The 22242-nt window shown below is 50.4% G+C and overlaps 1 protein-coding gene across 1 annotated transcript in view; it reads right to left on the bottom strand.

The window, feature by feature from the left end:
- Window positions 1-22242, bottom strand: part of LOC139419133 (RNA-binding protein 25-like) — a 48026-nt gene that overhangs the window by 19891 nt on the left and 5893 nt on the right. Inside the window, exons 6-10 of the mRNA XM_071169088.1 lie at window positions 19509-19669; window positions 18874-19074; window positions 9761-9844; window positions 6164-6507; window positions 5965-6076 (exon numbers count right to left, since the gene is read on the bottom strand). Of these exons, the coding sequence (XP_071025189.1) occupies window positions 5965-6076; window positions 6164-6507; window positions 9761-9844; window positions 18874-19074; window positions 19509-19669 (902 nt within the window). The remainder of the gene's footprint in view (window positions 1-5964; window positions 6077-6163; window positions 6508-9760; window positions 9845-18873; window positions 19075-19508; window positions 19670-22242) is intronic.

Here is a 22242-nt window from a genome sequence, read left to right on the forward strand (position 1 = left end):
GCCTTGCGAAAGTATTCGGCCACCTTGAACTTTGCGACCTTTTGTCACATTTCAGGCTTCAATCATAAAGATATAAAACTGTATTTTTTTGTGAAGAGTCAACAACAAGTGGGACACAATCATGAAGTGGAACGACATTTATTGGATATTTCTAACTTTTTTAACAAATCAAAAACTGAAAAATTGGGCGTGCAAAATTATTCAGCCCCCTTAAGTTAATAGTTTGTAGCGCCACCTTTTGCTGCGATTACAGCTGTAAGTCGCTTGGGGTATGTCTATCAGTTTTGCACATCGAGAGACTGAAATTTTTTCCCATTCCTCCTTGCAAAACAGCTCGAGCTCAGTGAGGTTGGATGGAGAGCATTTGTGAACAGCAGTTTTCAGTTCTTTCCACAGATTCTCGATTGGATTCAGGTCTGGACTTTGACTTGGCCATTCTAACACCTGGATATGTTTATTTTTGAACCATTCCATCGTAGATTTTGCTTTATGTTTTGGATCATTGTCTTGTTGGAAGACAAATCTCCGTCCCAGTCTCAGGTCTTTTGCAGACTCCATCAGGTGTTCCTCCAGAATGGTCCTGTATTTGGCTCCATCCATCTTCCCATCAATTTTAACCATCTTCCCTGTCCCTGCTGAAGAAAAGCAGGCCCAAACCATGATGCTGCCACCACCATGTTTGACAGTGGGGATGGTGTGTTCAGGGTGTTGCTTTTACGCCAAACATAACGTTTTGCAATGTTGACAAAAAGTTCAATTTTGGTTTCATCTGACCAGAGCACCTTCTTCCACATGTTTGGTGTGTCTCCCAGGTGGCTTGTGGCAAACTTTAAACAACACTTTTTATGGATATCTTTAAGAAATGGCTTTCTTCTTGCCACTCTTCCATAAAGGCCAGATTTGTGCAATATACGACTGATTGTTGTCCTATGGACAGAGTCTCCCACCTCAGCTGTAGATCTCTGCAGTTCATCCAGAGTGATCATGGACCTCTTGGCTGCATCTCTGATCAGTCTTCTCCTTGTATGAGCTGAAAGTTTAGAGGGACGGCCAGGTCTTGGTAGATTTGCAGTGGTCTGATACTCCTTCCATTTCAATATTATCGCTTGCACAGTGCTCCTTGGGATGTTTAAAGGTTGGGAAATCTTTTTGTATCCAAATCCGGCTTTAAACTTCTTCACAACAGTATCTCGGACCTGCCTGGTGTGTTCCTTGTTCTTCATGATGCTCTCTGCGCTTTTAACGGACCTCTGAGACTATCACAGTGCAGGTGCATTTATACGGAGACTTGATTACACACAGGTGGATTGTATTTATCATCATTAGTCATTTAGGTCAACATTGGATCATTCAGAGATCCTCACTGAACTTCTGGAGAGAGTTTGCTGCACTGAAAGTAAAGGGGCTGAATAATTTTAAACGCCCAATTTTTCAGTTTTTGATTTGTTAAAAAAGTTTGAAATATCCAATAAATGTCGTTCCACTTCATGATTGTGTCCCACTTGTTGTTGATTCTTCACAAAAAAATACAGTTTTATATCTTTATGTTTGAAGCATGAAATGTGGCAAAAGGTCGCAAAGTTCAAGGGGGCCGAATACTTTCGCAAGGCACTGTAGGGAATAGGGTCCCTGGTCTAAAGTAGTACACTATATAGGGAATAGGGTGGCATAGGGCTCTGGTCTAAAGTAGTGCACTACATAGGGAATAGGGCTCCGGTCTAAAGTAGTGCACTATATAGGGAATAGGGTGGCATAGGGCTCTGGTCTAAAGTAGTGTACTACATAGGGAATAGGGTGGCATAGGGCTCTGGTCTAAAGTAGTGCACTACATAGGGAATAGAGTGGCATAGGGCTCTGGTCTAAAGTAGTGCACTATATAGGGAATAGGGCTCTGGTCTAAAGTAGTGCACTACATAGGGAATAGGGTGGCATAGGGCTCTGGTCTAAAGTAGTGCACTACATAGGGAATAGGGCTCTGGTCTAAAGTAGTGCACTACATAGGGAATAGGGCTCTGGTCTAAAGTAGTGCACTACATAGGGAATAGGGCTCTGGTCTAAAGTAGTGCACTATATAGGGAATAGGGTGGCATAGGGCTCTGGTCTAAAGTAGTGCACTATATAGGGAATAGGGCTCTGGTCTAAAGTAGTGCACTACATAGGGAATAGGGCTCTGGTCTAAAGTAGTGCACTATATAGGGAATAGGGCTCTGGTCTAAAGTAGTGCACTATATAGGGAATAGGACCCTGGTCTAAAGTAGTGCACTATATAGGGAATAGGGTGGCATAGGGCTCTGGTCTAAAGTAGTGCACTATATAGGGAATAGGGCCATGGTCTAAAGTAGTGCACTATATCATGAATAGGGCTCTGGTCTAAAGTAGTGCACTATATAGGGAATAGGACCCTGATCTAAAGTAGTGCACTATATAGGGAATAGGGTGGCATAGGGCTCTGGTCTAAAGTAGTGCACTACATAGGGAATAGGGCTCCGGTCTAAAGTAGTGCACTATATAGGGAATAGGGCTCTGGTCTAAAGTAGTGCACTATATAGGGAATAGGGCTCTGGTCTAAAGTAGTGCACTATATAGGGAATAGGGCCCTGGTCTAAAGTAGTGCATTATATAGGGAATAGGGCCCTGGTCTAAAGTAGTGCACTATATAGGGAATAGGGTGGCATAGGGCTCTGGTCTAAAGTAGTGCACTATATAGGGAATAGGGCGCTGGTCTAAAGTAGTGCACTACATAGGGAATAGGGCTCTGGTCTAAAGTAGTGCACTATATAGGGAATAGGGCTCTGGTCTAAAGTAGTGCACTACATAGGGAATAGGGTGGCATAGGGCTCTGGTCTAAAGTAGTGCACTACATAGGGAATAGGGCTCTGGTCTAAAGTAGTGCACTACATAGGGAATAGGGCTCTGGTCTAAAGTAGTGCACTACATAGGGAATAGGGCTCTGGTCTAAAGTAGTGCACTATATAGGGAATAGGGTGGCATAGGGCTCTGGTCTAAAGTAGTGCACTATATAGGGAATAGGGCTCTGGTCTAAAGTAGTGCACTACATAGGGAATAGGGCTCTGGTCTAAAGTAGTGCACTATATAGGGAATAGGGCTCTGGTCTAAAGTAGTGCACTATATAGGGAATAGGACCCTGGTCTAAAGTAGTGCACTATATAGGGAATAGGGTGGCATAGGGCTCTGGTCTAAAGTAGTGCACTATATAGGGAATAGGGCCATGGTCTAAAGTAGTGCACTATATCATGAATAGGGCTCTGGTCTAAAGTAGTGCACTATATAGGGAATAGGACCCTGATCTAAAGTAGTGCACTATATAGGGAATAGGGTGGCATAGGGCTCTGGTCTAAAGTAGTGCACTATATAGGGAATAGGGCGCTGGTCTAAAGTAGTGCACTATATAGGGAATAGGGCTCTGGTCTAAAGTAGTGCACTATATAGGGAATAGGGCTCTGGTCTAAAGTAGTGCACTATATAGGGAATAGGGCCCTGGTCTAAAGTAGTGCATTATATAGGGAATAGGGCCCTGGTCTAAAGTAGTGCACTATATAGGGAATAGGGAATAGGACTCTGGTCTAAAGTAGTGCACTATATAGGGAATAGGGCTCTGGTCTAAAGTAGTGCACTATATAGGGAATAGGGCCCTGGTCTAAAGTAGTGCACTATATAGGGAATAGGGCTCTGGTCTAAAGTAGTGCACTATATGGGGAATAGGGTCCTGGTCTAAAGTAGTGCACTATATAGGGAATAGGGCTCTGGTCTAAAGTAGTGCACTATATAGGGAATAGGGCTCTGGTCTAAAGTAGTGCACTATATAGGGAATAGGGCTCTGGTCTAAAGTAGTGTACTATATAGGGAATAGGGCTCTGGTCTAAAGTAGTGTACTATATGGGGAATATGGCTCTGGTCTAAAGTAGTGCACTATATAGGGAATAGGGCCCTGGTCTAAAGTAGTGCACTATATAGGGAATAGGGCTCTGGTCTAAAGTAGTGCACTATATAGGGAATATGGGTCTGGTCTAAAGTAGTGCACTATATAGGGAATAGGGCCCTGGTCTAAAGTAGTGCACTATATAGGGAATAGGGCTCTGGTCTAAAGTAGTGCACTATATAGGGAATATGGGTCTGGTCTAAAGTAGTGCACTATATAGGGAATAGGGCCCTGGTCTAAAGTAGTGCACTATATAGGGAATAGGGCTCTGGTCTAAAGTAGTGCACTACATAGGGAATAGGGCTCTGGTCTAAAGTAGTGCACTATATAGGGAATAGGGTGGCATAGGGCTCTGGTCTAAAGTAGTGCACTACATAGGGAATAGGGTGGCATAGGGCTCTGGTCTAAAGTAGTGCACTACATAGGGAATAGGGCTCTGGTCTAAAGTAGTGCACTACATAGGGAATAGGGCTCTGGTCTAAAGTAGTGCACTATATAGGGAATAGGGCTCTGGTCTAAAGTAGTGCACTATATAGGGAATAGGACCCTGGTCTAAAGTAGTGCACTATATAGGGAATAGGGTGGCATAGGGCTCTGGTCTAAAGTAGTGCACTATATAGGGAATAGGGCCCTGGTCTAAAGTAGTGCACTATATCATGAATAGGGCTCTGGTCTAAAGTAGTGCACTATATAGGGAATAGGACCCTGATCTAAAGTAGTGCACTACATAGGGAATAGGGTGGCATAGGGCTCTGGTCTAAAGTAGTGCACTATATAGGGAATAGGGCTCTGGTCTAAAGTAGTGCACTATATAGGGAATAGGGCTCTGGTCTAAAGTAGTGCACTATATAGGGAATAGGGCCCTGGTCTAAAGTAGTGCATTATATAGGGAATAGGGCCCTGGTCTAAAGTAGTGCACTATATAGGGAATAGGGTGGCATAGGGCTCTGGTCTAAAGTAGTGCACTATATAGGGAATAGGGCCCTGGTCTAAAGTAGTGCACTATATAGGGAATAGGACCCTGGTCTAAAGTAGTGCACTATATAGGGAATAGGGTGGCATAGGGCTCTGGTCTAAAGTAGTGCACTATATAGGGAATAGGGCCCTGGTCTAAAGTAGTGCACTATATAGGGAATAGGACCCTGGTCTAAAGTAGTGCACTATATAGGGAATAGGGTGGCATAGGGCTCTGGTCTAAAGTAGTGCACTATATGGGGAATAGGGTCCTGGTCTAAAGTAGTGCACTATATAGGGAATATGGGTCTGGTCTAAAGTAGTGCACTATATAGGGAACAGGGCTCTGGTCTAAAGTAGTGTACTATATGGGGAATAGGGCTCTGGTCTAAAGTAGTGCACTATATAGGGAATAGGGCCCTGGTCTAAAGTAGTGCACTATATAGGGAATAGGGCTCTGGTCTAAAGTAGTGCACTATATAGGGAATAGGGCTCTGGTCTAAAGTAGTGCACTATATAGGGAATAGGGCCCTGGTCTAAAGTAGTGCACTATATAGGGAATAGGGTGGCATAGGGCTCTGGTCTAAAGTAGTGTACTATATAGGGAATAGGGTGGCATAGGGCTCTGGTCTAAAGTAGTGTACTATATAGGGAATAGGGTGGAATAGGGCCCTGGTCTAAAGTAGTGCACTATATAGGGAATAGGGTGGCATAGGGCTCTGGTCTAAAGTAGTGTACTATATAGGGAACAGGGTGCCATTTGGAACAGATGCCTAAGTGCCTTAATTAAGCCTGAGGGAATCAGAAAAGAGTTGTCAGACTGGTTGTGTTCTCATGCTACGACAGTATATTGCAGTAGTGCCTAAAGTAAAGCCTAATTTACCCTACACACACACACGTATGTGATGCAAGAAAGCTGTTAGCAAATAAGAATGTTAATCGTGTTTGTGTATTTTTGCAACGTCACAGAACTACCACCATTCCTCCGTGGGTAATGTAGTTCTTACGTTGTGTACTTGCATAGGGTATAAATTCAGCCTCGTCAAACATGGACTACATGTCAAACTTACTTCCTGGTAAGCAGTCTCCTTGTCCCTCATCTTCCTCTCCAGTTTCCTGCGTTCGTACGCCTCCTCCTGATCTTCCTCGCGGTCGTGTTTCTTCTCATCGCGGCTCCGTTCTCTACAGGCAGAGACGTGAGTTCAAACACTCGCCACTTGGACAGCTGACCAGCGCCTCAGAGTGCTGAACTAGGGACCTCATACCAACCTGGATTTACTGCGGTCTTTGCTGACTTCTCGACTCCGCTCCTTCACGCGTTCCCTCTCTCCTCGCTCCCTCTCTCCTCGTTCCCTCTCTCCTCGTTCCCTCTCTCCTCGTTCCCTCTCTCCCCTCTCCCTTTCTCTCTCCTTCGTCCGTTCACGTTCCCGATCGATCCGGTCCCGGTCTCTGTCCCGCTCTCTCTCCTTGATGTTGTCGTTTCTCTCCTTCTCCTTCTCCCTCTCGCGGTCCCGGCGCTCCCTCTCTCGCTCCCTCTCTTTGTCCCTCTCCCTCCTGTCCTTATCGATCTCTTGCCGTTCCTGCTCTTTCTTTCCCTTCTCCTCCTCCAGTTTCTACGGGAAGAAGAGGAGTACCCGTGTTAGTCACTCTACTGTTGTATCCCCCATAGACAACACAGTCAATACAGCGAGAGAGAGAACAAGCTACCTGAACCATGAAAAAACAGCCCTAGACCATTATTTCTCCTACACCAAACTTTACAGTTGGCATTCTGCATTGGGGCAGGTAGCGTTCTCCCGGCATCCGCCAAACCCAGATTCGTCCGTCGGACTGCCAGATGGTGAAGTGTGATTCATCACTCCAGAGTCCAATGGCGGCGAGCTTTACACCACTCCAGCTGACGCTTGGCATTGAGCATGGTGATCTGAGGCTTGTGTGCGACTGCTCGGCCATGGAAACCCATTTCATGAAGCTCCCGACAAACAGGTATTGTGCCGAAGTTGCTTCCAGAGGCCCATGTGACACCTGAACTGGACTCGATTGTAAGGAATGCACGCATTGGGGTCTAGGAAACTGTTCAGTATCCCAACATCCCTACGGACGATGCCCACTACCCACCTGGACAAAAGGAATGCATTAGTGAGGATGCTGTACATCGACTTACCAAACTCACCACAATGCTCACAGCCCTGGGACTGAACACCTCCCTACGCAACAGCTCCTATCTCAAGGCCATCAGACTGTTAAATAGCCATCCCTAGCCGGCATCCACCCTGCACCTTAAGAGGCTGCTGCCCTACATACATAGACATGTCACTAGTCACTTTAATAATGTTTACATACTGCTTTACTCATCTCATATGTACATACTCAGTTTTAGTTAATGCCACTCCGACATTGCTCGATTTAATATCTATATCTTAATTCATTCCATTATTTTTACTTTTAGATGTGTGAATTGTTAGATACAACTGCAATGTTGGCGCTAGGAACACAAGCATTTCGCTACACCCGCAATAACATCTGCTAAACACGTGTATGTGACCAACACAATGTGATTTGATTTATACAGTGAATTTGGAAAGTATTCAGACCCCTTCCCCTGTGTCCACATTGTGTTACGTTACAGCCTTATTCTACAATAGATTGAATTTTAAAAATGGTCCTCATCAATCTACACAAAATACTCCACAATGACTCAATACCCCACATTGACTCAATACCCCACAATGACTCAATACCCCACAATGACTCTATACCCCACAATGACTCTATACCCCACAATGACTCTATACCCCACAATGACTCTATACCCCACAATGACTCTATACCCCACAATGACTCTATACCCCACAATGACTCTATACCCCACAATGACTCTATACCCCACAATGACTCTATACCCCACAATGACTCTTTACCCCACAATGACTCTTTACCCCACAATGACTCAATACCCCACAATGACTCAATACCCCACAATGACTCAATACCCCACAATGACTCAATACCCCACAATGACTCAATACCCCACAATGACTCAATACCCCACAATGACTCAATACCCCACATTGACTCAATACCCCACATTGACTCAATACCCATAATGACAAAGCAAAAATAGGTTTTTGCAAATGTATTAAAACAGAAATACATTTACATAACTATTCAGACCCTTTGCTATTAGTCTCGAATTTGAGCTCAGGTGCATCCCCTTTCAATTGATCATCCTAGAGATGTTTCTACAACTTGATTGTAATTGTGGTAAATTCAATTGATTGTACATTATTTGGAAAGGCACACACACCTGTCTATATAAGGTCCCACAGTTCACAGTGCATGTCAGAGCAAAAACCAAACCATTAGGTTGAAGGAATTGCCCGTTGAGCTCCTGAGGCAGGATTGTGTGGAGGCACAGATCTGGGGAAGGGTACCAAAACATGTCTGCATCATTGAAGGTCCCTAAGAACACAGTGGCCTCCATCATTCTTAAATGGAAGAAGTTTAGAACCACCAAGACTCTTCCTAGAGCTGGCCACCCGGCCAAACTGAGCAATCAGGGGAGAAGAGGCTTGGTAAGGGAGGTGACCAAGAACCCGATGGTCACTTTGACAGAGCTCCAGAGTTCCTCTGTGGAGATGGACGACCATCTCTGCAGCACTCCACCAATCACGCCTTTATGGTAGAGTGGCCAGATGGAAGCCACTCCTCAGGAAAAGACACATGACAGCCTGCTTGGAGTTTGCCAAAAGGCACCTAAAGACTCTCAGACCATGAGGAACAAGATTCTCTAGTCTGATGAAACCAAGATTGAACTCTTTGGCCTGAATGCCAAGCGTCACGTCTGGAGGAAACCTGGCACCATCCCTACGGTGAAGCATGGTGGTGGCAGGATCATGCTGTGGGGATGTTTTTCAGCGGCAGGGACTTGGAGACCAGTCAGGATCGAGGGGAAGATAAACGGAGCAAAGTACAGAGTAATCCTTGATGAAAACCAAGGATCCAGAGCGCTCAGGACCTCAGACTGGGGTGAGGGTTCACATTCCTATTCCCTACATGGAGGCGGCCTAGTGGTTAGAGTGTTGGGCTAGTAACCGAAAGGTGGCAAGTTCGAATCCCCGAGCTGACAAGGTCCAAATCTGTCGTTCTGCCCCCTGAACAAGGCAGTTAACCCACTAGGCCGTCATTGAAAATAAGAATTTGTTCTTAACTGACTTGTTAAATGAAGATATAATAAACATATTACACTCCTTTTGACCAGCGTCGGGTGCATAGCGTATATATATATATATATATAGTGCAGTAACAGTCTCAGAGCCAGCTGCCCCTACGCAAGTCCTCCAGAAAGGAACGCCCGAGACGTAGAGAGGAGGAATTAAAAGATGATGCTTACATCATCCCCAAAGCTCTGAGATTCATCAATATATCGTCTACCATAATGGTTGGGGGTTTATAATCAATAGATTTAAAAGAACCATTACATTACATCCACCTTACTCTCTAGCTGGTAGTTCTACTGCGTAGTTTCATCTCAAGTCACTATTAGTTAACAGTTGATCCTACGATGTTGGGGCTACTGAAATAGCAGGACATTGTCGACTGATGGATACATATTGTTTATAAAATATTATATTATATATTATAAGTTCAATTGATCTAATGCACAAAATGAGGAAATATCAACTAATGTTGTTGACAATATGAATGAATGATCTTAGGAAGGGTGTTCAATACATGAATTTGAAGTCCAATAGGTAACAGGATGTTGAAACTACACTAGGTGTAGTGTAGATGTGGGTATTGTAGTTCTTTTCTCTCCAAAGCCTAATGTGAGTGGTAAGGTAAGAGAACAGTGGGCTGTGTTACCTTGTGAGTGTCCCGGAACTTAGAGATCTCTCTGGATATCAGGTCTCTTTTGTCATCCTCCATCTCCATCACATTGATGTCCTCCTGGGAAAAACAAGTCACGAAACAGGTTATCCAATGGCTGGAGGTAATACAGTACGGGAAGACAAGTCACGAAACAGGTTATCCAATAGCTGGAGGTAATACAGTACAGGAAGACAAGTCACGAAACAGGTTATCCAATGGCTGGAGGTAATACAGTACAGGAAGACAAGTCACGAAACAGGTTATCCAATAGCTGGAGGTAATACAGTACAGGAAGACAAGTCACGAAACAGGTTATCCAATAGCTGGAGGTAATACAGTACAGGAAGACAAGTCACGAAACAGGTTATCCAATAGCTGGAGGTAATACAGTACAGGAAGACAAGTCACGAAACGGACTACTGTACATACACTAACATTCCCAAAAGTACGTGGCCACCTGACAGATTCGTCCGTCAGAACGCCAGATGGCAAGGTGTGATTCATCACTCCAGAGAACGTGTTTCCACTGCTCCAGAGTCCAATGGCGGCGAGCTTTACACCACTCCAGCCGACGCCCGGCATTCAGCATGGTGATCTTAGGCTTGTGTGCGGCTGCTCGGCCATGGAAACCCATTTCATGAAGCTCCCGTCGAACAGTTCTTGTGCTGAAGTTGCTTCCAGAGGCAGTTTGGAACTCAGTAGTGAGTGTTGCAACCGGGGACAGACGATTTTTACGCGCTACTCGCTTCAGAATTCGGTGGTTCCATTCTGTGAGATTGTGTGGCCTACCACTCTGCGGCTGAGCCGTTGTTGCTCCTAGACGTTTCCACTTCACAATAACACCACTTACAGTTGATCCGAGGCAGATCTAGCAGGGCAGAAATGTTACGAACAGACTCGTTGGAAAGGTGACTTCCTACGACGGTGCCACGTTGAAAGTCACTGAGCCCGTCAGTAAAGGGCCATTCTACTGCCGATATGCCAATGTTTGTCTATGGAGATTGCATGGCTGCGTACTCGATTTTATACACCTCTCAGCAACGGGTGTGGCTGAAATATCCAAAACCCACTAATTTGAATGAGTGTACCGGTAAATGTATGTAAATGAGTTTGATAAGATGGCATTCTCTCGCCATAAAATGGCAACTCGCTAGTATTTAAATTTGACCAATGGGGTGAGAACACCTTTATGATTTCAGGTCAACCAGAATCACTAATAGTAGTAGCATTTGTTGGTAGCTCTCAGTCGGGCTGAATTAATACACTTATTTACATTGACCAACTTCATTTCATCTCTACGGCGTCGATGTCCTCCTGGAACATACAGCGCTTTGCGAAAGTAATCACCCCCCCTTGGCATTTCTCCTATTGTGTTGCACTTTCAACCTGGAATTAAAAATACATTTTTGGGGGAGGATGTATCATTTGATTTACACAACATGCCTACCACTTTGAAGATGCAAAACATTTTTTTGTGAAACAAAACAAATAAGACATAAAAAAACTGAAATCTTGAGCATAACTATTCACCCCAAAAACGCCAAGGGGGATGAATACTTTTTCAAGGTTCAAGTAAGTAAACAAACAAACACACTCCGTATGCAAATCAGATTGATAAGATGACAATCTCTCACAAAATGGTGACTCAAGAATTTAAAGGGCCAGCGCATTTAAAATGTGATATCCTGTGTTTGATATATATTTCCACACTAATAGGTTAAAATAATACTGTGAAATTGCGAAAATTATGATCATGCCCATTTAGTGTAAGAGCTGTTTGAAAAGAACAAACAGAAATGTCTACCTGTTTTGGTGGGATGGAGTTTTGTCGTTCCACTGTGACATCACCAGGCGGTGAATTAGTTAATAGACCAGTCATACTACTACCTCCTCTCTCCAGTGGAACGGACGCTACTACCTCCTCTCTCCAGTGGAACGGACGCTACTACCTCCTCTCTCCAGTGGAACGGACGCTACTACCTCCTCTCTCCAGTGGAACGGACGCTACTACCTCCTCTCTCCAGAGGAACGGACGCTACTACCTCCTCTCTCCAGTGGAACGGACGCTACTACCTCCTCTCTCCAGTGGAACGGACGCTACTACCTCCTCTCTCCAGTGGAACGGACGCTACTACCTCCTCTCTCCAGTGGAACGGACGCTACTACCTCCTCTCTCCAGTGGAACGGACGCTACTACCTCCTCTCTCCAGTAGAACGGACGCTACTACCTCCTCTCTCCAGTGGAACGGACGCTACTACCTCCTCTCTCCAGTGGAACGGACGCTACTACCTCCTCTCTCCAGCGGAACGGACGCTACTACCTCCTCTGTTCGGCGGAACGGACGCTACTACCTCCTCTGTCCGGCGGAACGGACGCTACTACCTCCTCTCTCCAGCGGAACGGACGCTACTAGCTCCTCTCTCCAGCGGAACGGACGCTACTAGCTCCTCTCTCCAGCGGAACGGACGCTACTACCTCCTCTCTCCAGCGGAACGGACGCTACTACCTCCTCTGTTCAGCGGAACGGACGCTACTACCTCCTCTCTCCAGTGGAACGGACGCTACTACCTCCTCTCTCCAGTGGAACGGACGCTACTACCTCCTCTCTCCAGTGGAACGGACGCTACTACCTCCTCTCTCCAGTGGAACGGACGCTACTACCTCCTCTCTCCAGTGGAACGGACGCTACTACCTCCTCTCTCCAGTGGAACGGACGCTACTACCTCCTCTCTCCAGTGGAACGGACGCTACTACCTCCTCTCTCCAGTGGAACGGACGCTACTACCTCCTCTCTCCAGTGGAACGGACGCTACTACCTCCTCTCTCCAGTGGAACGGACGCTACTACCTCCTCTCTCCAGTGGAACGGACGCTACTACCTCCTCTCTCCAGAGGAACGGACGCTACTACCTCCTCTCTCCAGTGGAACGGACGCTACTACCTCCTCTCTCCAGTGGAACGGACGCTACTACCTCCTCTCTCCAGTGGAACGGACGCTACTACCTCCTCTCTCCAGAGGAACGGACGCTACTACCTCCTCTCTCCAGCGGAACGGACGCTACTACCTCCTCTCTCCAGTGGAACGGACGCTACTACCTCCTCTCTCCAGCGGAACGGACGCTACTACCTCCTCTCTCCAGCGGAACGGACGCTACTACCTCCTCTCTCCAGCGGAACGGACGCTACTAGCTCCTCTCTCCAGCGGAACGGACGCTACTACCTCCTCTCTCCAGCGGAACGGACGCTACTAGCTCCTCTGTTCAGCGGAACGGACGCTACTACCTCCTCTCTCCAGTGGAACGGACGCTACTACCTCCTCTCTCCAGCGGAACGGACGCTACTACCTCCTCTCTCCAGCGGAACGGACGCTACTACCTCCTCTCTCCAGCGGAACGGACGCTACTACCTCCTCTCTCCAGCGGAACGGACGCTACTACCTCCTCTCTCCAGCGGAACGGACGCTACTACCTCCTCTCTCCAGCGGAACGGACGCTACTACCTCCTCTCTCCAGCGGAACGGACGCTACTACCTCCTCTCTCCAGCGGAACGGACGCTACTAGCTCCTCTCTCCAGCGGAACGGACGCTACTAGCTCCTCTCTCCAGCGGAACGGACGCTACTACCTCCTCTGTTCAGCGGAACGGACGCTACTACCTCCTCTCTCCAGCGGAACGGACGCTACTACCTCCTCTCTCCAGCGGAACGGACGCTACTACCTCCTCTCTCCAGTGGAACGGACGCTACTACCTCCTCTCTCCAGTGGAACGGACGCTACTACCTCCTCTCTCCAGTGGAACGGACGCTACTACCTCCTCTCTCCAGTGGAACGGACGCTACTACCTCCTCTCTCCAGTGCAACGGACGCTACTACCTCCTCTCTCCAGTGGAACGGACGCTACTACCTCCTCTCTCCAGTGGAACGGACGCTACTACCTCCTCTCTCCAGTGGAACGGACGCTACTACCTCCTCTCTCCAGTGGAACGGACGCTACTACCTCCTCTCTCCAGTGGAACGGACGCTACTACCTCCTCTCTCCAGTGGAACGGACGCTACTACCTCCTCTCTCCAGAGGAACGGACGCTACTACCTCCTCTCTCCAGTGGAACGGACGCTACTACCTCCTCTCTCCAGAGGAACGGACGCTACTACCTCCTCTCTCCAGCGGAACGGACGCTACTACCTCCTCTCTCCAGCGGAACGGACGCTACTACCTCCTCTCTCCAGCGGAACGGACGCTACTACCTCCTCTCTCCAGCGGAACGGACGCTACTACCTCCTCTCTCCAGCGGAACGGACGCTACTACCTCCTCTCTCCAGCGGAACGGACGCTACTACCTCCTCTCTCCAGCGGAACGGACGCTACTACCTCCTCTCTCCAGCGGAACGGACGCTACTACCTCCTCTCTCCAGCGGAACGGACGCTACTACCTCCTCTCTCCAGCGGAACGGACGCTACTACCTCCTCTCTCCAGCGGAACGGACGCTACTACCTCCTCTCTCCAGCGGAACGGACGCTACTACCTCCTCTCTCCAGCGGAACGGACGCTACTACCTCCTCTCTCCAGCGGAACGGACGCTACTACCTCCTCTCTCCAGCGGAACGGACGCTACTACCTCCTCTCTCCAGCGGAACGGACGCTACTACCTCCTCTCTCCAGCGGAACGGACGCTACTAGCTCCTCTCTCCAGCGGAACGGACGCTACTAGCTCCTCTCTCCAGCGGAACGGACGCTACTACCTCCTCTGTTCAGCGGAACGGACGCTACTACCTCCTCTCTCCAGCGGAACGGACGCTACTACCTCCTCTCTCCAGTGGAACGGACGCTACTACCTCCTCTCTCCAGTGGAACGGACGCTACTACCTCCTCTCTCCAGTGGAACGGACGCTACTACCTCCTCTCTCCAGTGGAACGGACGCTACTACCTCCTCTCTCCAGTGCAACGGACGCTACTACCTCCTCTCTCCAGTGGAACGGACGCTACTACCTCCTCTCTCCAGTGGAACGGACGCTACTACCTCCTCTCTCCAGTGGAACGGACGCTACTACCTCCTCTCTCCAGTGGAACGGACGCTACTACCTCCTCTCTCCAGTGGAACGGACGCTACTACCTCCTCTCTCCAGAGGAACGGACGCTACTACCTCCTCTCTCCAGTGGAACGGACGCTACTACCTCCTCTCTCCAGTGGAACGGACGCTACTACCTCCTCTCTCCAGAGGAACGGACGCTACTACCTCCTCTCTCCAGCGGAACGGACGCTACTACCTCCTCTCTCCAGCGGAACGGACGCTACTACCTCCTCTCTCCAGCGGAACGGACGCTACTACCTCCTCTCTCCAGCGGAACGGACGCTACTACCTCCTCTCTCCAGCGGAACGGACGCTACTACCTCCTCTCTCCAGCGGAACGGACGCTACTACCTCCTCTCTCCAGCGGAACGGACGCTACTACCTCCTCTCTCTCCAGCGGAACGGACGCTACTACCTCCTCTCTCCAGCGGAACGGACGCTACTACCTCCTCTCTCCAGCGGAACGGACGCTACTACCTCCTCTCTCCAGCGGAACGGACGCTACTACCTCCTCTCTCCAGCGGAACGGACGCTACTACCTCCGCTCTCCAGCGGAACGGACGCTACTACCTCCTCTCTCCAGCGGAACGGACGCTACTACCTCCTCTCTCCGGAGGAACGGACGCTACTACCTCCTCTCTCCGGAGGAACGGACGCTACTACCTCCTCTCTCCAGTGGAACGGCGCTACTACCTCCTCTCTCCAGTGGAACGGACGCTACTACCTCCTCTCTCCAGTGGAACGGACGCTACTACCTCCTCTCTCCAGAGGAACGGACGCTACTACCTCCTCTCTCCAGTGGAACGGATGCTACTACCTCCTCTCTCCAGTGGAACGGACGCTACTACCTCCTCTCTCCAGTGGAACGGACGCTACTACCTCCTCTCTCCAGTGGAACGGACGCTACTACCTCCTCTCTCCAGTGGAACGGACGCTACTACCTCCTCTCTCCAGTGGAACGGACGCTACTACCTCCTCTCGCCAGAGGAACGGACGCTACTACCTCCTCTCTCCAGCGGAACGGACGCTACTACCTCCTCTCTCCAGCGGAACGGACGCTACTACCTCCTCTCTCCAGCGGAACGGACGCTACTACCTCCTCTCTCCAGCGGAACGGACGCTACTACCTCCTCTCTCCAGCGGAACGGACGCTACTACCTCCTCTCTCCAGCGGAACGGACGCTACTACCTCCTTTCTCCAGCGGAACGGACGCTACTACCTCCTCTCTCCAGCGGAACGGACGCTACTACCTCCTCTCTCCAGTGGAACGGACGCTACTACCTCCTCTCTCCAGTGGAACGGACGCTACTACCTCCTCTCTCCAGTGGAACGGACGCTACTACCTCCTCTCTCCAGTGGAACGGACGCTACTACCTCCTCTCTCCAGAGGAACGGACGCTACTACCTCCTCTCTCTAGTGGAACGGACGCTACTACCTCCTCTCTCCAGAGGAACGGACGCTACTACCTCCTCTCTCCAGAGGAACGGACGCTACTACCTCCTCTCTCCAGAGGAACGGACGCTACTACCTCCTCTCTCCAGCGGAACGGACGCTACTACCTCCTCTCTCCAGCGGAACTGACGCTACTACCTCCTCTCTCCAGCGGAACGGACGCTACTACCTCTCTCCAGCGGAACGGACGCTACTACCTCCTCTCTCCAGTGGAACGGACGCTACTACCTCCTCTCTCCAGTGGAACGGACGCTACTACCTCCTCTCTCCAGTGGAACGGACGCTACTACCTCCTCTCTCCAGCGGAACGGACGCTACTACCTCCTCTCTCCAGCGGAACGGACGCTACTTCCTCCTCTCTCCAGCGGAACGGACGCTACTACCTCCTCTGTTCAGCGGAACGGACGCTACTACCTCCTCTCTCCAGTGGAACGGACGCTACTACCTCCTCTCTCCAGTGGAACGGACGCTACTACCTCCTCTCTCCAGTGGAACGGACGCTACTACCACCTCTCTCCAACGGAACGGACGCTTTTACCTCCTCTCTCCAACGGAACGGACGCTACTACCTCCTCTGTTCAGCGGAACGGACGCTACTACCTCCTCTCTCCAGCGGAACGAACGCTACTACCTCCTCTCTCCGGAGGAACGGACGCTACTACCTCCTCTCTCCAGCGGAACGGACGCTATTACCTCCTCTCTCCAACGGAACGGACGCTACTACCTCCTCTGTTCAGCGGAACGGACGCTACTACCTCCTCTCTCCAGCGGAACGAACGCTACTACCTCCTCTCTCCGGAGGAACGGACGCTACTACCTCCTCTCTCCAGTGGACGGACGCTACTACCTCCTCTCTCCAGAGGAACGGACGCTACTACCTCCTCTCTCCAGTGGAACGGACGCTACTACCTCCTCTCTCCAGTGGAACGGACGCTACTACCTCCTCTCTCCAGTGGAACGGACGCTACTACCTCCTCTCTCCATAGGAACGGACGCTACTACCTCCTCTCTCCAGTGGAACGGACGCTACTACCTCCTCTCTCCAGTGGAACGGACGCTACTACCTCCTCTCTCCAGCGGAACGGACGCTACTACCTCCTCTCTCCAGCGGAACGGACGCTACTACCTCCTCTCTCCAGCGGAACGGACGCTACTACCTCCTCTCTCCAGTGGAACGGACGCTACTACCTCCTCTCTCCAGCGGAACGGACGCTACTACCTCCTCTCTCCATAGGAACGGACGCTACTACCTCCTCTCTCCAGTGGAACGGACGCTACTACCTCCTCTGTTCAGTGGAACGGACGCTACTACCTCCTCTGTTCAGCGGAACGGACGCTACTACCTCCTCTCTCCAGCGGAACGGACGCTACTACCTCCTCTCTCCAGCGGAACGGACGCTACTACCTCCTCTCTCCAGTGGAACGGACGCTACTACCTCCTCTCTCCAGTGGAACGGACGCTACTACCTCCTCTGTTCAGTGGAACGGACGCTACTACCTCCTCTGTTCAGCGGAACGGACGCTACTACCTCCTCTCTCCAGCGGAACGGACGCTACTACCTCCTCTCTCCAGCGGAACGGACGCTACTACCTCCTCTCTCCAGTGGAACGGACGCTACTACCTCCTCTCTCCAGCGGAACGGACGCTACTACCTCCTCTCTCCATAGGAACGGACGCTACTACCTCCTCTCTCCAGTGGAACGGACGCTACTACCTCCTCTGTTCAGTGGAACGGACGCTACTACCTCCTCTGTTCAGCGGAACGGACGCTACTACCTCCTCTCTCCAGCGGAACGGACGCTATTACCTCCTCTCTCCAACGGAACGGACGCTACTACCTCCTCTGTTCAGCGGAACGGACGCTACTACCTCCTCTCTCCAGCGGAACGAACGCTACTACCTCCTCTCTCCGGAGGACCGGACGCTACTACCTCCTCTCTCCAGTGGAACGGACGCTACTACCTCCTCTCTCCAGAGGAACGGACGCTACTACCTCCTCTCTCCAGTGGAACGGACGCTACTACCTCCTCTCTCCAGTGGAACGGACGCTACTACCTCCTCTCTCCAGTGGAACGGACGCTACTACCTCCTCTCTCCAGAGGAACGGACGCTACTACCTCCTCTCTCCAGTGGAACGGACGCTACTACCTCCTCTGTTCAGCGGAACGGACGCTACTACCTCCTCTCTCCAGCGGAACGGACGCTACTACCTCCTCTCTCCAGTGGAACGGACGCTACTACCTCCTCTCTCCAGTGGAACGGACGCTACTACCTCCTCTGTCCAGTGGAACGGACGCTACTACCTCCTCTCTCCGGAGGAACGGACGCTACTACCTCCTCTCTCCAGCGGAACGGACGCTACTACCTCCTCTCTCCAGTGGAACGGACGCTACTACCTCCTCTCTCCAGTGGAACGGACGCTACTACCTCCTCTCTCCAGTGGAACGGACGCTACTACCTCCTCTCTCCAGCGGAATGGACGCTACTACCTCCTCTCTCCAGTAGAATGGACGCTACTACCTCCTCTCTCCGGCGGAACGGACGCTACTACCTCCTCTCTCCGGCGGAACGGACGCTACTACCTCCTCTTTCTTCTCTCTCTTCTTCTTGCGGGGCTGGTTGTCTCCGTCCTGAGAAGGGGCGTTGAGCTCACTGCCGTACTCCCGGATCAACCCCTCGATGGCCCCTTTCACTATCTGGTCACGGCGCTTTGTGTCCTCATCAAGATCCTCCTCCTCCTCTTCCTCTTCCTCCTCCTTGAGCCCGTCCTCTGACATGGCTCCCTATGAGACAGAAACAGAAAGCGGAGACGGATGGTTCTCATTATGAATTCCCATTTCTAAAGGATATGATATTTACCTTGGCTGTAAATGGAATCATAGGTTGTATCCCAAGTGGTGCAGCGGTCTAAGGCACTCCATCTCAGTGCTAGAGACGTCCCTACAGACACCCTGGTTCAAATCCAGGCTGTATCACAACCGGCCGTGATTGGGAGTCGCATAGGGCGGCACACAATTGGCCCAGCTTCTTCCCGGGTTTGGCCGGTGGTAGGGCCGTAATTGTAAATAAGAATGTGTTCTTAACTGACTTGCCTCGTTAAATAAAAGGTTAAATTAAATATGTAATTAAATCTGAGTCGGTCCTTCATCACCTCTGATGATAGACAGGACATAGGTCTACTGATCACCCCATGTTCTGTGTGTGTGTGTGTGTTCACCCCGTTGGAGTTCCTCTTCCTAGCTTTCCATTCTTCAAGCTGGGCCTTGGTCTTAGCATCCACCTTGACCAGCAGCTTCTTGTCTCCCAGCAACAGCTCATGTAGCAGACGAAGGGAACGCAGGGTGGACTCTGGCTCCTTGTACTCACAGAAACCAAACGCTACAGAGACACAGACAGAGAGGAAGGGAGCGAGGGAGATAGAGAGAGTGAAAGAGAGAGAGTGAAAGAGAGAGGAAGGGAGCGAGGGAGAAAGAGAGAGAGTGAAAGAGAGGGGAAGGGAGCGAGGGAGAAAGAGAGAGAGTGAAAGAGAGAGGAAGGGAGCGAGGGAGAAAGAGAGAGAGCGAAAGAGAGAGGAAGGGAGCGAGGGAGAAAGAGAGAGAGCGAAAGAGAGAGGAGGGGAGCGAGGGAGAAAGAGAGAGAGCGAAAGAGAGAGGAGGGGAGCGAGGGAGAAAGAGAGAGAGCGAAAGAGAGAGGAAGGGAGCGAGGGAGAAAGAGAGAGAGCGAAAGAGAGAGGAAGGGAGCGAGGGAGAAAGAGAGAGAGCGAAAGAGAGAAGGGAGCGAAGGAGAAAGAGAGATAGCGAAAGAGAGAGGAAGGGAGCGAGGGAGAAAGAGAGAGAGCGAAAGAGAGCGGAAGGGAGCGAGGGAGAAAGAGAGAGAGCGAAAGAGAGAGGAAGGGAGCGAGGGAGAAAGAGAGAGAGCGAAAGAGAGAGGAAGGGAGCGAGGGAGAAAGAGAGAGAGCGAAAGAGAGAGGAAGGGAGCGAGGGAGAAGAGAGAGAGCGAAAGAGAGAGGAAGGGAGCGAGGGAGAAAGAGAGAGAGCGAAAGAGAGAGGAAGGGAGCGAGGGAGAAAGAGAGAGAGCGAAAGAGAGAAGGGAGCGAGGGAGAAAGAGAGAGAGCGAAAGAGAGAGGAAGGGAGCGAGGGAGAAAGAGAGAGAGCGAAAGAGAGAGGAAGGGAGCGAGGGAGAAAGAGAGAGAGCGAAAGAGAGAGGAAGGGAGCGAGGGAGAAAGAGAGAGAGCGAAAGAGAGAGGAAGGGAGCGAGGGAGAAAGAGAGAGAGCGAAAGAGAGAGGAAGGGAGCGAGGGAGAAAGAGAGAGAGCGAAAGAGAGAGGAAGGGAGCGAGGGAGAAAGAGAGAGAGCGAAAGAGAGAGGAAGGGAGCGAGGGAGAAAGAGAGAGAGCGAAAGAGAGAGGAAGGGAGCGAGGGAGAAAGAGAGAGAGCGAAAGAGAGAGGAAGGGAGCGAGGGAGAAAGAGAGAGAGCGAAAGAGAGAGGAAGGGAGCGAGGGAGAAAGAGAGAGAGCGAAAGAGAGAAGGGAGCGAGGGAGAAAGAGAGATAGCGAAAGAGAGAGGAAGGGAGCGAGGGAGAAAGAGAGATAGCGAAAGAGAGAGGAAGGGAGCGAGGGAGAAAGAGAGAGAGCGAAAGAGAGAGGAAGGGAGCGAGGGAGAAAGAGAGAGAGCGAAAGAGAGAGGAAGGGAGCGAGGGAGAAAGAGAGCGAAAGAGAGAGGAAGGGGGCGAGGGAGAAAGAGAGCGAGCGATAGAGAGAGGAAGGGAGCGAGGGAGAAAGAGAGAGCGAAAGAGAGAGGAAGGGGGCGAGGGAGGAAGAGAGCGAGCGATAGAGAGAGGAAGGGAGCGAGGGAGAAAGAGTGAGCGATAGAGAGAGGAAGGGAGAGAGGGAGGGAGAAAGAGAGCGAGCGATAGAGAGAGGAAGGGAGCGAGGGAGAAAGAAAGAGAGTGAAAGAGAGAGGAGGGGAGCGAGGGAGAAAGAGAGAGAGTGAAAGAGAGGAGGGGAGCGAGGGAGAAAGAGAGAGAGTGAAAGAGAGTGAAAGAGAGAGGAAGGGAGAGGAAGGGAGCGAGGGAGAAAGAGAGAGTGAAAGAGAGAGGAGGGAGCGAGGGAGAAAGAGAGAGAGTGAAAGAGAGAGAGGGGGGAGGGGGAGACGGAGAGAGAGAGAGAGAGAGAGAGAGAGAGAGAGAGAGAGAGAGAGAGAGAAGGGAGCGAGGGAGAAAGAGAGAGAGAGAGTGAAAGAGAGAGGGGGGAGGGGAAGATGGAGACGGGGGGAGAGAGAGAGAGAGAGAGAGAGAGAGACATGGAAGATGTCACTAACGTTACAAACAGAGAGTGGTTACTAGTGTACACTCAGGTGGGGAAAAGACAGGACAAGAGTACCGAACATCAGCGATCAAAAAAAAAAGTGCATTTGTTTCTAAAAACCATCTGTTGTACAGAACCAGAGCCAACTCCTTAACTAAACATGAAGCTGGTCTCATCACCTCACTATGTAAACAGTCATCATGAGGCTGGTCAACCATGACATTCTAGAGACGTGGTGGTAACAACACGGGGCTTGGCGGTAACAACACGGTAACAACACAGGCTTGGCGGTAACAACACGGTAACAACACGGGCTTGGCGGTAACAACACGGTAACAACACAGGCTTGGAGGTAACAACACGGGCTTGGCGGTAACAACACGGTAACAACACAGGCTTGGAGGTAACAACACGGTAACAACACGGGCTTGGCGGTAACAACACGGTAACAACACGGGCTTGGCGGTAACAACACGGTAACAACACGGTAACAACACCGGCTTGGAGGTAACAACACGGGCTTGGCGGTAACAACACGGTAACAACACAGGCTTGGAGGTAACAACACAGTAACAACACGGGCTTGGCGGTAACAACACGGGCTTGGAGGTAACAACACGGTAACAACACGGGCTTGGAGGTAACAAC

This window comes from Oncorhynchus clarkii, chromosome 10 (assembly GCF_045791955.1).
Source record: "Oncorhynchus clarkii lewisi isolate Uvic-CL-2024 chromosome 10, UVic_Ocla_1.0, whole genome shotgun sequence".
Taxonomy (NCBI): Eukaryota; Metazoa; Chordata; class Actinopteri; order Salmoniformes; family Salmonidae; genus Oncorhynchus; species Oncorhynchus clarkii.